This window comes from Cydia fagiglandana, chromosome 2 (genome assembly GCF_963556715.1).
Source record: "Cydia fagiglandana chromosome 2, ilCydFagi1.1, whole genome shotgun sequence".
NCBI classification, from domain to species: domain Eukaryota; kingdom Metazoa; phylum Arthropoda; class Insecta; order Lepidoptera; family Tortricidae; genus Cydia; species Cydia fagiglandana.
In genome coordinates this window covers 19,884,038-19,898,895 of record NC_085933.1, presented here as the reverse complement: position 1 = coordinate 19,898,895, position 14,858 = coordinate 19,884,038, and the positions used below count along the sequence as shown (strand labels likewise).

Genomic DNA, 14,858 nt, shown 5'->3' with positions numbered 1-14,858 from the left:
CTATAAAACTACCCAAAATTTGTCTGCGTGAATATATTGGACGTTGAAACCTTGCATTTGCAGGGATTTTAGAGTTTAACGCAAACCGAACGACGGAATTTAGCTTTTTAAACTGTAGTGGGTTTTGGTTCGGCGAGTTTGTGCATTAAGGAAAGGACCCCGCAGCAAACATAGAGTAAACGTAGTTTCAGTTAAACCGAATCTCGAAATTTTAGTATCACGTAGATTTAATTCTCCTGATATTTCTTTTTATACGGGCACATTATCTCTCAGAAGTATACTTTCAGAAATAATGAAGTTTATATAAGGGAAGTGTCGTTCTGTATGTATATAGCTATGTCAACACGTTTGTTTTTTTCAGACACTAATGACTACGATGAAAATACGCCGAGGCAGTTTATCGAGAAACTCAATGACCTAGACGCTAATGAAGGTATTTTTCAGTTACATGCTTAATAATTTTATTGTAGAGGAATATTGCATAGGGAATGTTAAAGCATAGTACCTTACGGCCAATCAGTATATGTTAATAAGTGAAGCCAAAATACAAAGCAGCGATTGCTTTTAATTTCAGCAGTCGCTGCTTTGTCGAGGAAATTACCAATTGTGTAGAATAACGTTTATTGATGGAATTTCCCTTATCACTAATTTGGCCGCATTGACCTTATTATATGTTATTTTAAAATGAGTGTTTAACTTCAATTGTATGGAAGCGGCATTTTACGCCAGGTTCGTGTCACTCTAAACAAATTGAGGCGCATCCGAGGGGTTTCATTATCCACAGTAAATACTTTATCATTAGATCCCCATATCCTCATCACCCTTACGAATGACCGACGAGAGGATATTAATTATTTACTTTTTGTTACGGACTGTTTTTTTGACATTAAACCTAATATTAATGTTTAGTAACCTAATAATGATGAGGTAACAGGCAGACAGACAGAGCTTCTTTCACATTTATAATATTATAGTTAATAAGGATAATGTACGAAAAGATAAAAAAAACGAATCCTAAAATTAGAAGTAATTATGTATTAATTCTGCTATATCACAGATGAGCCCGAACCTATCAATCCGTTCACAAGCTCGCGGCAAAACAATACGATACATACTCATACCACCTCAATAATACCACTCGAGAGCAAGAATATTCTGTGCGAGGATTTTGAAGAGTACTCTGGCAATTGTACTTATCAAGCTGGAAAGATTTATAACTCGACGATAATCCTGCCTTTGTCTAATGAATTAAGAAATTGGTGCAAGTAAGTATTAATCATTATCATACAGTTTCATTTTGTTGGATTTTTATAACCTAAAAAATAGCATTGAAACTAAGATATAGTCAGACCGTGAAAAGTCTGCAGCGATTTTGATCGCCCACGCAGTGCAAGTGTCATTTTAAACGTCATACTTCTATGAAATTATGACGTATACATAACACTTATACTGCGTGGGATATCAAATCCGCTGCAGACAGACTTTGGTGCGACTATAATATCACCAAGTAGGCAATGCTGCCATATATGTAGATTTAGGTGTCAAATTACCACTAGGTAAATAGGTATACGCATAAACATCACATTGATTCAAATTACTACAGTACTTACGTCTACAAATAAACACATTTAGTTGTCAAAACAGTTAACAGTAGCAAAGAGAATTTGATATAGAGGATTGACAAAGTAAAATAATTACAAATTTAACACATATCAGTGAAAGAACAAAGATCAAAGTCAAATGACGTTCTAAAAGTTTTGGCAGGCGGGCGAAAGATGGCAGTACTGCGGCTACAAAAATTACTTTGACAATCCGCCTATATATACTAAATTCTCTTTGACAGTAGTATATCGTCGGGTGACAAGCAAAATTCACTACATACTATCAAAAAATTAAAGTAACAATGTACTTTATTACACTTGTAACATGGTTTATTGTCCAATAATTTCAATAGTATTAGTTAGTGATTATTGCTTGTCGCTCGACGATATGGTAAACTGCTTTTGCTTTTACAGAGCATTGAAGCACCTCGCAACCTGTGAATACGATTGGAACACGGATTGCCGAGACGTCACGGATAAGAATTTCAACGAGTTCACGATCGACGGGCAACTTCACGTTATTGATAAAGTGTGTCACAACGACAGATTTTCAGTGCGTAAGTCAAATTTGTTTTCATTACTCTGGACTAGACAAAGCTGCGCTTCTGATTTAGAGCCGCCACACACTAGGGTTTCTTGAGCGTCGGCGTCAAGTTAGCGCTATGGAAAATGTTGTCACTGCGCAGCAGTATTGCCTGATGAAATCTGAAATATTCAGTAGAAAAAAATCGGTTTAGCAGTAGATTTAAAAAGTGATGTCTGCAATAGGTAAAAAAAAAAGATTTTATGCTCTGACCTGAGGGGCTACCGCGGAAACCGAAATTCGCAAATTGTGGGGATCTTTCTCTTTTACTCAATTGAAGGCGTAATTAGAGTGACAGAGAAAAATGCCCGCAATTTGCGAACTTCGATTTTCGCGGTTATAGCCCAAGCCATAGAGTTGACTACACGCCGACGCTCGGGAGACGCTAGTGTGGGCTGGCCCTTTATGAAGATGGGCTTACCTTTTTAGCAAGATCCTCAGTCATAGCATAGAGAAATAAGTTAAGCTTAGAGCCCATACATCAGTTTCTTTACTTAATAATAATAAGTTGTACGGGAGGTATGGTAAAACATATTAATATTAATTTTCAACTCGCCTAAGACATGATACTTATTAAAGCTTGAATTTTATTACAAATAAGTTTTCGCAAAGCTCGCTTAGTACTTATTATAAATGTGTTTTTATCTATGTATGTGTCGGCGGCCGATCGTAAGTTCAGGCAGATCGTAATGTTCCTGTGTAATGTTTTGACGATAGTCACATTAAACCAATATATAGGTAGGATAGGTTCGTTAGGTTGCTTCAGATGCCCGAAGGGCAAACTGCCCAAGCTGCGCGTAGGTAGCGGGGCTCCGTCGACTCAAGGAACGAGTCAAATATTTTCACGTGTCACGATATGCCTAGGAATTTCACGATATGCCTGATCTTACGATCGGCCGCCGACATATGTATGTAGTGAGCACTCTAAGCTTGTGATGTACTTAGATAAAAGGTACTCGTAAGTAGGTATAATAATCAACTTGTAGAAAATGGTTTGATAACTAATAATTTAATGATTAGTCGGATTTTACGTTTAACCCTTTTCTAGGCAAAGTCCGATATATCGACCACATACGCACAAATAGAATTGCAACTTTAGCATTCCGATTTAAGGTTCAAATTAGATTGCACTTTCGAAAAATATGACTTGCCTTCAAATGAATCATCAAAGCTGGATTGATTGGAATATATTTGGATTTTTTGGAAAAACCTTGTAGACTGGTGCGGTCTGGATAAGGGTTAAAAGTCATAAAAGCAGTATGTGACATACTTTATACTACATAATTATAAAGCTAAAATGGATAAATAATAAAAAGGCACGCCATTGAGCGCGATATTGTATGGACGTTGTTCGTTTAGTTAGAAAATTGACTGTTCCAGACACAGTCAATTTTAGAAATGTAAAAAAGATAAAAGATTTTTATTCGTGACGATCACAAAACATGTACGAACATGTACAGACAACAACAGCAAGAACAGAAGAGAACAATAAGTGTGCATCACGAAATGGACCCAACTCAGCATAATGCTAGCTATAAAGCCAGCGCTGGTCTTCTGTAGGGCCCAAATGTAATAAGATTATTTATTTTTACAAGACTTCGACATGCCCATGGATAAATGCATCACAGCGATATCAAAGGACTGGACAACTTGTTTCTTTAACATGAAATTCCACACGGACCAACGTAAAGCTGCTACAAAAAACTGGGCGCATTATGAAACTCACTTCTATTTGTGCTGGTATGTGAACTAATAATAGGGTATTTAACTGTATTTAAAATAAATTATTTCATACCATGCAATGAAATAAAGCACCAGATAATATAAATACATAGATAGCAGTTATATAAACACAATTTATATTTAGTAAATCATATAGAAAAATAGAAAGTAGGTGAGTTCACCGTGACGTCATTGTGTAGTATTTCATATAAATTCCATAATATTATAAAATGGTTTAGCGAACGGGCGTCCTCCTCGGCTTTTTCAATACCTTCGGTGTGCAGCGAGTTTTGGACTCAAAGTCAAAAACTGATTGAACGCCTCGCCTCGCTTTAAAAAACGTTCATCTATGGGTTCAATTCAATACCTTGTTTGATCGTCAGCAATTCTCAAACTTTTGAAACGTTTATTCGTTATAAAAGTCAGGTTTGTTGCAGTGAAAAGACCCGTTTCCGTCGGTGCACTTTGGAGGTCCTGTTGAATTTTGCGGACAAATGCACTTCTGAACAGTCAATTTTGCTGCAGAAATTTTCAACTATTATATCTGAGGGTGAAGTTTTTCAGGTAAAGTACCTAAATATTTTGTAAGTAGATATTATAACACTTTAAACTCTCGCGTTTTGTACACATATTTAATTACACAAACGGGTCTACCGCGATATAATTTCATTGTTTTTACCTTTAATTCCGACGTTTTAGCTGAGTTGCACCAGCATGCATGTTGCATTTCGGGTAGTTTAGTGGTGTTTTATTAATATCTCCGTTGACATTTGTTGGGACGTCAGTCTTTCCGTGACCACAGCTGGTGCAACCCAGCAGAAACGTCGGAATTAAAGGTAAAAACAATGAAATTATATCGCGGTAGACCCGTTTGTGTAATTAAATATAAGTAGATATTAATCAACACGGGTGTACGCCAACTATAGCTAATTAGATTTAGGCGACTAATGTCGGCATGGAAAAATTACGGGGTATAAAAATGTCTAAATACTGAATAATGTCAATAAATAAAAAAGTCGAAAATGAAAATTGACAATGTGTAAAAATGTCGAGATATAAAAAAGTCGGAATTAAAATTTACGAAGTATAAAAATGTCGACATAAAAACGTCGAACTGACAATAGTCGTACTCACACACAAGTAAGTTTTTAGATCATTTACACCGTTGAGATAGCTCTCCATTTTAAAAGTTTTTTTTATATAATATATAGGAGTGTAAAGATTTTAGATCATTCACATAAGCTAATGTTAAAAAAATTCGCGTGATGAGCTGATGAGTAAGTCCAGTCATATTTATTCGAAGCGGTCAAGGCGCTCATAAATATCTGAAGACGCCTATTGTGTACCTACAATGTGTACACCTTGACCGCTCCGATATATCTGATGGCGACTGTACAGATCACAGAATCTCTTAGAATACGCCTCTTGCGCTCAAACGCTTATTTTAGAGATTTTTAGGAGAATCGTTTTTCCAGCAGTTTGCGTTTTTCGGCTATAGTCGGACGAAGAGCTAACTCTAATTTGTATTTGCAATGAACCTTTAATGAGCATTGAGCACAGCCCCATCGCTAGTAAAGCCCCATTTAGACGGTTCCGCAACTTGCATGATATTTTCGTTACATTGCCGTATTTGCTGGATCGACTGAATTTATATTAGTACTCTGTAGTTAGTAATGTATCGAATGCAATGCAAGTTCTTGAACCGTCGCACGGTGGGCTGAAAATCGGCCTCCATAGAAATAGAAATAGAAACCGAAGTCTTAAATTTGAACTTTTTTTTATTGGAATAGCTTTTGTTAGGTTTTATTATGTCCCAAAATTAATCTTAGCTAATTTGGTTGGAAAAATAATTAATTATAATTTTTTTTCAAAATCTTTGTATGGCGCGTATCAGAAAAAACGAGTTTTCTCCGAAAATAAAAAGTTAACCGTAATATCCTGACAGATGATTTTGAAACCAATTATTCTTGATTTTTCCACACAATTAGAATTTTCCTAATGGGTGCACTTTTTTTTTTTAAATCGATATATATAATTTATTTTTATTATTTTATTTTTTTATTTTAATACGGTTATACTCGTTATTTTGAGTTATACAAAAAATGAATTTGAGTTTGATCGAACCAATAACTTACGCGTAGTGAATTTTTGTTCTAAGCAAATGTATGGAGCGTACGAGTAAAACGGATTTTTTTTCAAAAATTAAAGGTATACCGTAATATCCTTGCAGATGATTTAAGTACCAATTATTAATGATATTTTGACATAACGCGAACTTTTCTACCGTATGCACTTATTTAACAAAAAATAAAAAACTTATTTTTTCATGCTGAAATAACTTTTTCTCATTGTTTTAATCAAATAAATAATAAACATACAAGAGTTACAAGTAGAAAATTGAAAATAAAACCATTACATCCTTTACATTATTACCCTTGTATCCTCTTTATTACATTATCTTTGTACTTAATGAAGCAATATTTAACAAATTTGACATATTGACAACTGATGAGTCTAAAATTAATGATCGTTAATAAAGTCCGGTTACAATCATTAGTAGTTACTACGAATTTACTTAATTAAATAAATATCAGTAACATTATCAATAATAGGTTTACATAAAAACAGAAATAAGTATATGTAATGCTATCCTAATTAAAAGTATTCTAATGCTAATATTGGAATCCTGAAAGTTTAGTTTTCCTGGTCGCTTACTTCCGAATCCGTGTCCATTTCAGAATCAGGGTACACATTTGAGGTATCTGTCACTTCTTCTTCTTGAGGTTCCAGACAAATGAATAATTCTAAAGTTTCAGGGAAGAAAGCCTGTTTCTTTTTTCCACTTATTGTTGGCCTCATTGAAGAAAGGACAGGATCGGAAGACAAAAGTAACATATTAAAAACATCCCTGTTCGAATCTTGTCTCATTTTTTTTTGTGAGCGACTCTCTGAACATTCTGAAGTCTTTGTTGCGTGCCTCGGATGCTTCTTCAGAGAGATGACCAATCGGTACAATATCATTTTGTGCAATGATATCTGTGCCATGGATCAGCAATTTATGCACTGTTGGGGGCATCTTATACCAACTGTAAAATTTAATATAGTCGTCCGCTGTATCTTTACAATAGGCTTTAAACTTTTCAGTGTCAATTACTTCACCTGATGTGACAGCTTGCAGAATTACAGCAAATCTCCGAATCAGTTGTTTGTCCAGTCCAGTGATATTAGCTGTTTTTTCGGGATCTTCGAAAAATTTTCGTGCTGTGTTTCCATCATTCGTTGTTCCAGAACCTTGTTTTACTACATCGACTAAAAGATTTAGTTCGTCTTTGAATACATTATTCTAAATTGTTCTAATTTTTCTGTGTTCCGTTGGCTTTTCTTCCATCTGTCAGTAGCAGCTCTTGTAAATCTTCGGCAAAATTCTTTCAAGGTGTCACGATCTTCTTCTGATAGGTTAAGCTTCGTGATTTAAACTAGATCCTTGAGATTTTAGGATAACAAACAAGTCCAAGTTCGTAATAAGACTGTCCATGGTTTATGGTCTTGTAAGTTAGCGGTTAAGAAGCTCAAGATGAACTAAAATATAAAATGTATCCCTTACCTATTTATTGCTAGTACTAATGAACACCACCATTCTACGAGTATATCATTGCTATTATAATTAGTTTTACGTCTAATTATAAGCATAATGATTAAAACCTTAATGATTAAACTGCATTCATAATATCTACTAACGATTGTAACCGGACCTCATTAATGATCATTAATTTTAGACTCATAAGTTGTCAATGTGTCATTTGTTAAATACTGTTTCATTAAGTACAAAGATAATGTAATAAAGAGGATACAATGGTAATAATGTAAAGGATGTAATGGTTTTATTTTCAATTTTCTACTTGTAACTCTTGTATGTTTATTATTTATTTGATTAAAACAATGAGAAAAAGCTATTTCAGCATGAAAAAATAAGTTTTTTATTTTTTATTAAATAAGTGCACACGGTAGAAAAGTTCGCGGTATGTCAAAATATCATTAATAATTGGTACTTAAATAATCTGCAAGGATATTACGGTTAACTTTTTATTTTCGGAGAAAACTCGTTTTTTTAGATACGCGCCATACAAAGATTTTGAAAAAAAATTATAATTAATTATTTTTCCAACCAAATTAGCTAAGATTAATTTTGGGACATAATAAAACCTAACAAAAGCTATTCCAATAAAAAAAAGTTCAAATTTAAGACTTCGGTTTCTATTTCTATGGAGGCCGATTTTCAGCCCACCGTGCGTCGTGCTTATTTAGACGCGCGAACTCGCATACGATTTTAGTTACATTGCGGACAATTGAGGTGACATCAATTCAGTCGACCGATCAAATAACGCAATGTAATGAAACTCGCGGAATAGTCATTTGTTTTAGAAATCGTTCAAATATATGGGCTGAGTTAGACGGCGCGCGAACTCGCATGCGATTTTAGTTACATTGCGGACTGTTGGTTACGTCCAATTCAACCGACCGGTCAAAGCCCGCAAATCGTCGGTGCGAATAAAAAAATCGCCATGCATTTTTAAGCTACTTTTCAGGAGACAAAAATAACTGTTTATTTTCCTGTTTGTAATATATTTGTTGCGCCTGTATTTTTTTTCTGATAGATCAATGATTTTTACATGATAATCATGAAGAAAATAAACAGATTTACATGTAATTTTTTACAATATTATTATTTTAACCAAATTTTGCTACATAGCGACTAAAATTTGGTGCATTAAAATCGTCATGTGTGAAGTTTGTACACATAGCGATTTGTTGACAAAGTATCATAGTACGAGAGACAGAGGCGTAACTAGGGGGGGGGTTGGAGGGGGCACGTGCCCCGGGCGCCGTCCAAGGGGGGGGCGCCAAAATGAGCAAAAGACCTGTACCTCTCCGCCTTGCTAAAAGGCAGCAGCGAAACTTTTGTCAGTCATATTTACCACCACTGTGAAGTGTGAAATGCGGATGGTATTCTGGCCCACAGCGCAAAAGAGAAAGCCGATCTTTTACTCTTACTCTTTTTGCCTCGAACTCGACCTTGACAGACGACGGTAGCGCCCTACCGCCCACCATCCCGCAGTGCGAATACTCTATGCAAGAAACTTCCATCAAGGCGGGAGTTGCTATGCTTTCGTTTTATAAGGCGAGCGGGCCGAGTGCTTCAGAGTTGTGTCCCGTGTTAGCGCGTCTTTTCCGTTAGGGGTCTCCTGTCGAAGTTACCATCTTATGGACTCTCCAAGAGACTACCTATGCGAATGGATCGCTAGCCCTTTGTCCGGCAGGCGCATATGAGCCGTAGTAGACGGAACCTGGCCGCGTAGCCAAGATGCCAATCGCTTACGCTCTGTAGCGATCGAAACGCAACTGTCACTGTGACACTAATAAGGAAGAGTGATAGAGAGACATAATGCTTTTCGTTGTCGAAGCGATAGCGATTGTAACCTTGGCTAGGCCGGCTGCTTCAATAGCTGCTGCATATCTGTGACATGTTGTCAATCGACAACATTCATCGATATGCGGACGACAGTACTATACAAGGATGGCTAAAAAATAACTAAATTCCCGTTGCCAGGAAGGTTTTGGGTTTTGGGACTGAGCAACTTTTACTACGGGACTAACCCCGAAATCGCGAAAAAAAAAAGTTTACCCTCCCATAGAAAATGGACCAGTAGGAAACAGTAAAAGTAAAGGAAACAGGAAACAGCCAAATTTTTTTTCGCGACTTAGGGGTTGGACTAATAGTAAAAGTTGCTCAGTATAATCCAAAAACCTGCCTGGCAACGAAAATGCAGTTATTTTTTAGCCACCCTGTATACCTACAGGCTGGTCCAAACCTTGACGCCCATAATTTTTTTTAGAATCCTCGTCATGGGTTATCAGAATATACCCCATTTACCAGATGTTAGCCGATTTTTCGTAGTTTTCGAGACTTATAACTTTTGTTAAGAAATTCTGGAGTGAAGCTTTGCTTTGCTTTTCTGCCTTCTAATAATTGTTCGTGGTATTTGCACTGATAACTGAACTGGACTGAACTGAAATAGCGATGGGGAAGTGACCCCATAAAATAATAGTAGAAATAACTGTGTCAGGTATCGAGGCATTCTATCCAGAGTTTCGGTGTGGGATCAGCCGGCCTAGCCAAGGTTACAATCGCTATCGCTTCGACAACGAAAAGCATTATGTCTCTCTATCACTCTTCCATATTAGCGCGACAGTGACAGTTGCGTTTCGATCGCTACAGAGCGTAAGCGATTGACATCTTGGCTACGCGGCCAGGACAATTTAATCCGATTCAATCCTACCATGACTCAAATTTGCGGGTTTACCGCTAAGAAAACCTCATTTTTCAAGGCACAACCCTTCCCATGTCAGGGAGTATTGGGAGCCTAGCTCGATCGGTGTTGACATCTCCATCAGTGACGTCCAATAATTTTGTAGCCACCTTGCCGGGTAGGCTGCGCTCGTATCAAAAAAAACTCGGTGTGCTCAATAAAGGGAGGCCACCGCCATACTTTACTCTGGGGTAGACTGATCCCATATATTGAGTACTGCTGTCACCTTTGGACAGGAGCACCTGGATGCCGCCTTGGGTCCTTCAAATCAGTCCAAAGCCGCGCTGTACCTATGAATAGAGATCTCCAAAAAAGAAGTTTATAAGTTTTAAAACGGTCGGCAACGCGCATGTAACACCCCTGGAGTGTAGACGTCCATAGGATGCGGTGACCGCTTACCATCAGGTGGGTCGAAAGCTTGTTGGCCACCGATGGACTAAAAAAACATAGGTACCTACACTGTATTTGTCTACATTAAAAGTAAACTTATTAAAGCAAAAAATAACCCTTTCGTTTCGTTAAGCAGGCCACTGATGAGCCTTCCAAATGGATGCCGTTACAATGGATTCATCCAAATGGACGGCATCCTAATATTAAACATTTAAACATTGTACGTTTTTGACATTCACGGACCGATTTTGGATTGCAGCCACGCTATTTGGACTGTTGGAAGGCTTGTCAGTGACCACCTTACGTTCATTTCGTTTGGGGGGGGGGGGCGCAAATTTGGTGTCTGCCCCGGGCGCCATATCCTCTAGCTACGCCTCTGACGAGAGATGATACATAGCGGATTTTAGGGTCTATGTCGGGTAATTCATTCTACAATAGATGATACATAGCGGAATTTAGGGTCTATGTCGGGTAATCCATTCTACAATAAAGCGCCATGTGCAACATTATCGCCATCACCCTCGACGGAAAACAAGGCATTTAATAATATCGTTATGTGCTAAAAATCACATAGCTATTTTTTGTTTCTGTTCTGTTATTTTTTTGGACAAATGTTGTTCTGTATTCACATAGCGGAATTTTTATTTTCAAAACTAATAAAGATATTTCAAAAATATTTATGTGGGTCGACGGGAAATTTAAAAAGGAATTCAAATATGCCAAAATAAAAAAATCGTAAAAAAACACAGCGATTTTTTTATTCGCACCGACGAAATGAAACTTGCATGCGAGTTCTCACATCATCTAAATGAGCCCTAAATCCGGCTAGATTCTCGACCAGAACTGATTTCTAAAAGCATCACTCCTACGCTGAAAAAGGACAAATCCTATGTAACTAATATTTTTATTCATGATATTCCAAAGCACTGCTGCGTGCACGCACTCAACTCTCAAGAGGCTTGTTAGCATACTCCTTTGAAATTCTAGTTTATTAGAGTGACTTCAATTCCTTCTGAAGAGTTTTGTTTTATTCTGAACCTTTTTACTAAGAACTCAAAGTTCTTTTTTGATTAAAATACTGTTGTCTTTTAAAATAATGGCGTGAGGTTGTCACAGATTTAGAAAATATTTCTTATTTAGTTTAGGTAATTAAGTTGCAAAACTGTGAACATCTTATTTGAATATTAACTTTAAATTGTATTGTCCATTTAATCAGGAGAAAATTAGTTTGGTTCTACCACAGACTTATAAATCTAAGTATCCTTATTTTAAATATTTTAATTTAAAAAGATTAACAGTATTTTGATAATTTCGACATTTAGAGTTATTCACCGCAAATACCACAGTGTGCCATCCATCATCATCAGGGTCATCCTCCGCGGTCGACGTATTCTATGGAGAAAACTATTAGGGCTCATTTAGACAATGCGAGAACTCGCATGCGAGTTTCATTACATTGCGGGTTTTGATCGGTCGGCTAAATTGGACTTAATCAATAGTCCGCAATGTACCTAACTAAAATCGCATCCGAGTTCGCGTGCCGTCTAAATCAGCCCTTAATATCTTTTTTAGGACTGTAACTTCAACATGATGTACCAAAAGTGTCCAGGCGGAGATCCGCGACCACCAACGGCTCTGGTCTCCCAGCTTATGATGAACGATGAATCCATTCAAGATCTCAAAGACAGCGCCAGCGCAGCGCATCGGCCTACGACAATGGGATCACTACAATTGTCAATTTTGTATTATTATTACATTTTTAAATAATTTCTGAAATCAAAATATTTAATTTCTTTGAATAATTTTACGGTTTAGACTCACTTTTTTAAGTCACTCGCGCGAGTCGCGCGACAAAATTATATATAATAGGGTACGTACATTCATAAATTCATACAAGTTAGTTCATGTTATGGAATAAACAGCAATTTCGAAGGCATTGGTACCCCAACACATTTATTCTTATATCCCGCGGCGTTTCTAAAAGTTTGTACGCCTAACAATGAAAGATAAAATAAAAGACGTATTTTTATCTCTGGTGTTAAAGTTGGCCAATATTGGGTATGAGAATGAAGTGAATACAATTCTAAAGACTTATTTTGGTGAGGATACATCTGAGTTGCAGGAGTTGGAAAGTCGATATGTTATTTGTGAATACAAATGTTTGGGAAGGAAATAGACGAGTGCCTCCTAGTGTTGTGTATTTTGGGTCAGTTTCATATAATTACCACCATACGTCGGACTCCAGCGGGCATTTTCGTGGCATGTCAGAATGATAGGTAAGGTTCGCAAATCAATCAATTCACTTTCGAGTATTTGTACTTAGTATTTGGTACCTAGTATTTATAATGTGAAATTCCAAATATCATAGCAACTAACTGCTGTAAACACACTAAATAAATAAAGCACACATTGATAATTGTATAATGTTTATTTTGATATAGGTACACTTACAGTAGTAGGTACAGCAGCATCCAATCTTATAAGGCTCCAACCAAACTTATTGTGGGCTCACACCCGTAATCAAAACTTATATGGGCTCACACCCGTAATCAAAACTTATACGGGCTCACACCCGGACAAAACTTATAGCGGGCTCACACCCGGACAAAACTTATAACGGGCTCACACCCGGACAAAACTTATAACGGGCTCACACCCGATCAAACTTATATAACGAGGGCTCACACCCAGCAATAATCCTAATTGGGCTCACACCCAACCTAACTAACAATGGCACACATTACACTCACAGACTCAATGGATCGACTTACTAGAAATAAATCATAAATCTCGAATGGCCACTCGGCCTACTAAACTTATTAATCGTGCACGTCCGTACGGCTCAACCGCTAGAACCAGAATGGCCGCCGCATGGCGGATGGACACCTGCCTTTACCTTGAGAACCCCGCATAGTTGTCAGAATGGTCGATACACTTACTCTTTAATTTGTCATTTTACATAAAGTTGCATTTATTAATTCAAAATAAGGTGTTAAATAACGAAAATGATAATTATAATTTAGAAAACCTTACACTGCGTTATTCATAAACGTACTTGGACTACACGTAATAGTCAAAATGGCGAAAAAGTTCGTTTGGCTTTATCCGTCACTCAGACAATTGCAGCTGTGAGAAAGGAACAAAACAAATGAGTTAACTGGGCATGTCAAGTTCTATGAACACAGCTATGTTACAAATACTAGGTACATTATAATACTCGTAAGTTAAGATTTTTTTGTGAACCTTACCTTGCCCTCAAACTGCCCTCTGTAGTCCGACGTATGATTACCACAGTAAAAGATCTTAGGGGGCTGTCCATAAATTACGTCATCGATTTTTGACCCCCCCCTAAAATCATCCAAAAATCATGCTTCAAATGACCCCATTGCCTCCTACGTCATGCTACCATCATCCGATGTCCAGACCCCCCCCCCCCACTAATTTGAAATGAATTAGTAAGTAACTATTAACGCTATTCTGGTTGCATCTGAAAACATGGGTCCACACGGAAATCTGAATAGACTGGGTGGAATGGAACCAGTTACCACAGACTTGTATTTTTCGTTATTAGTGTAGTAAACGAAGCAAGTTGTTGTATGGAGACCCATGCATTAATTCCTCAGTCGATGAAATTTTGCTTGGTTATTGTATAGTATGAGCCGAAACTAACATATAAATATACAAAAAAAAACCACTCCTAAGTTAGGTATTTATACGTAAAAATACAAATTTGTTTATATATTGAACCGAGTAATTCCTCCGTCCAAAATTATTTTACCAAATAAGTGATTTGTATCAGTATGTGATACTAGAAAAAAATCTAAAACTTTTCTCAAACATGAGAATTTTTTTTTTACGATAATTCCTTTTTTGGCGCTCATTTTTATCGGAAAATTGCTCTGCCATTTTTTCCTTCTTATATGATCTTAGAATATAATTTGGCGTAGTGGGTAAGAAAATCCAAAAAAAAATGCATACCCAAGTTTATGTATTTTAGAACTATAAAAAACTGATAGTGGAAAATTTCTCAGCCTGATTTATTTTTAAATATATACTAAGTAGTCACGTATATACTTAAATCCAAAATATCCAAAAGAACTGTCATCCCTTGTACACCCCGCTCCCTATACACTGTTCCCGATATGTTTAGTTTTGAATACGCTCGTTATTTTATGTTTTTATAGTTGAATGGAA

The 14,858-nt window shown here is 36.8% G+C and overlaps 1 protein-coding gene across 1 annotated transcript; it reads left to right on the top strand.

Moving 5' to 3' along the window:
• Positions 1–336: 336 nt before the first annotated feature.
• LOC134672007 (uncharacterized) lies at positions 337–13,184 on the top strand. The gene is made up of 7 exons (XM_063529910.1): positions 337–433; positions 1,058–1,265; positions 2,016–2,158; positions 3,780–3,924; positions 4,344–4,470; positions 12,237–12,406; positions 13,106–13,184. The coding sequence occupies exons 1-7, from the start codon at positions 337–339 to the stop codon at positions 13,182–13,184; spliced, it is 969 nt and encodes a 322-aa protein (XP_063385980.1).
• The last annotated feature ends 1,674 nt before the right edge of the window (positions 13,185–14,858 follow it).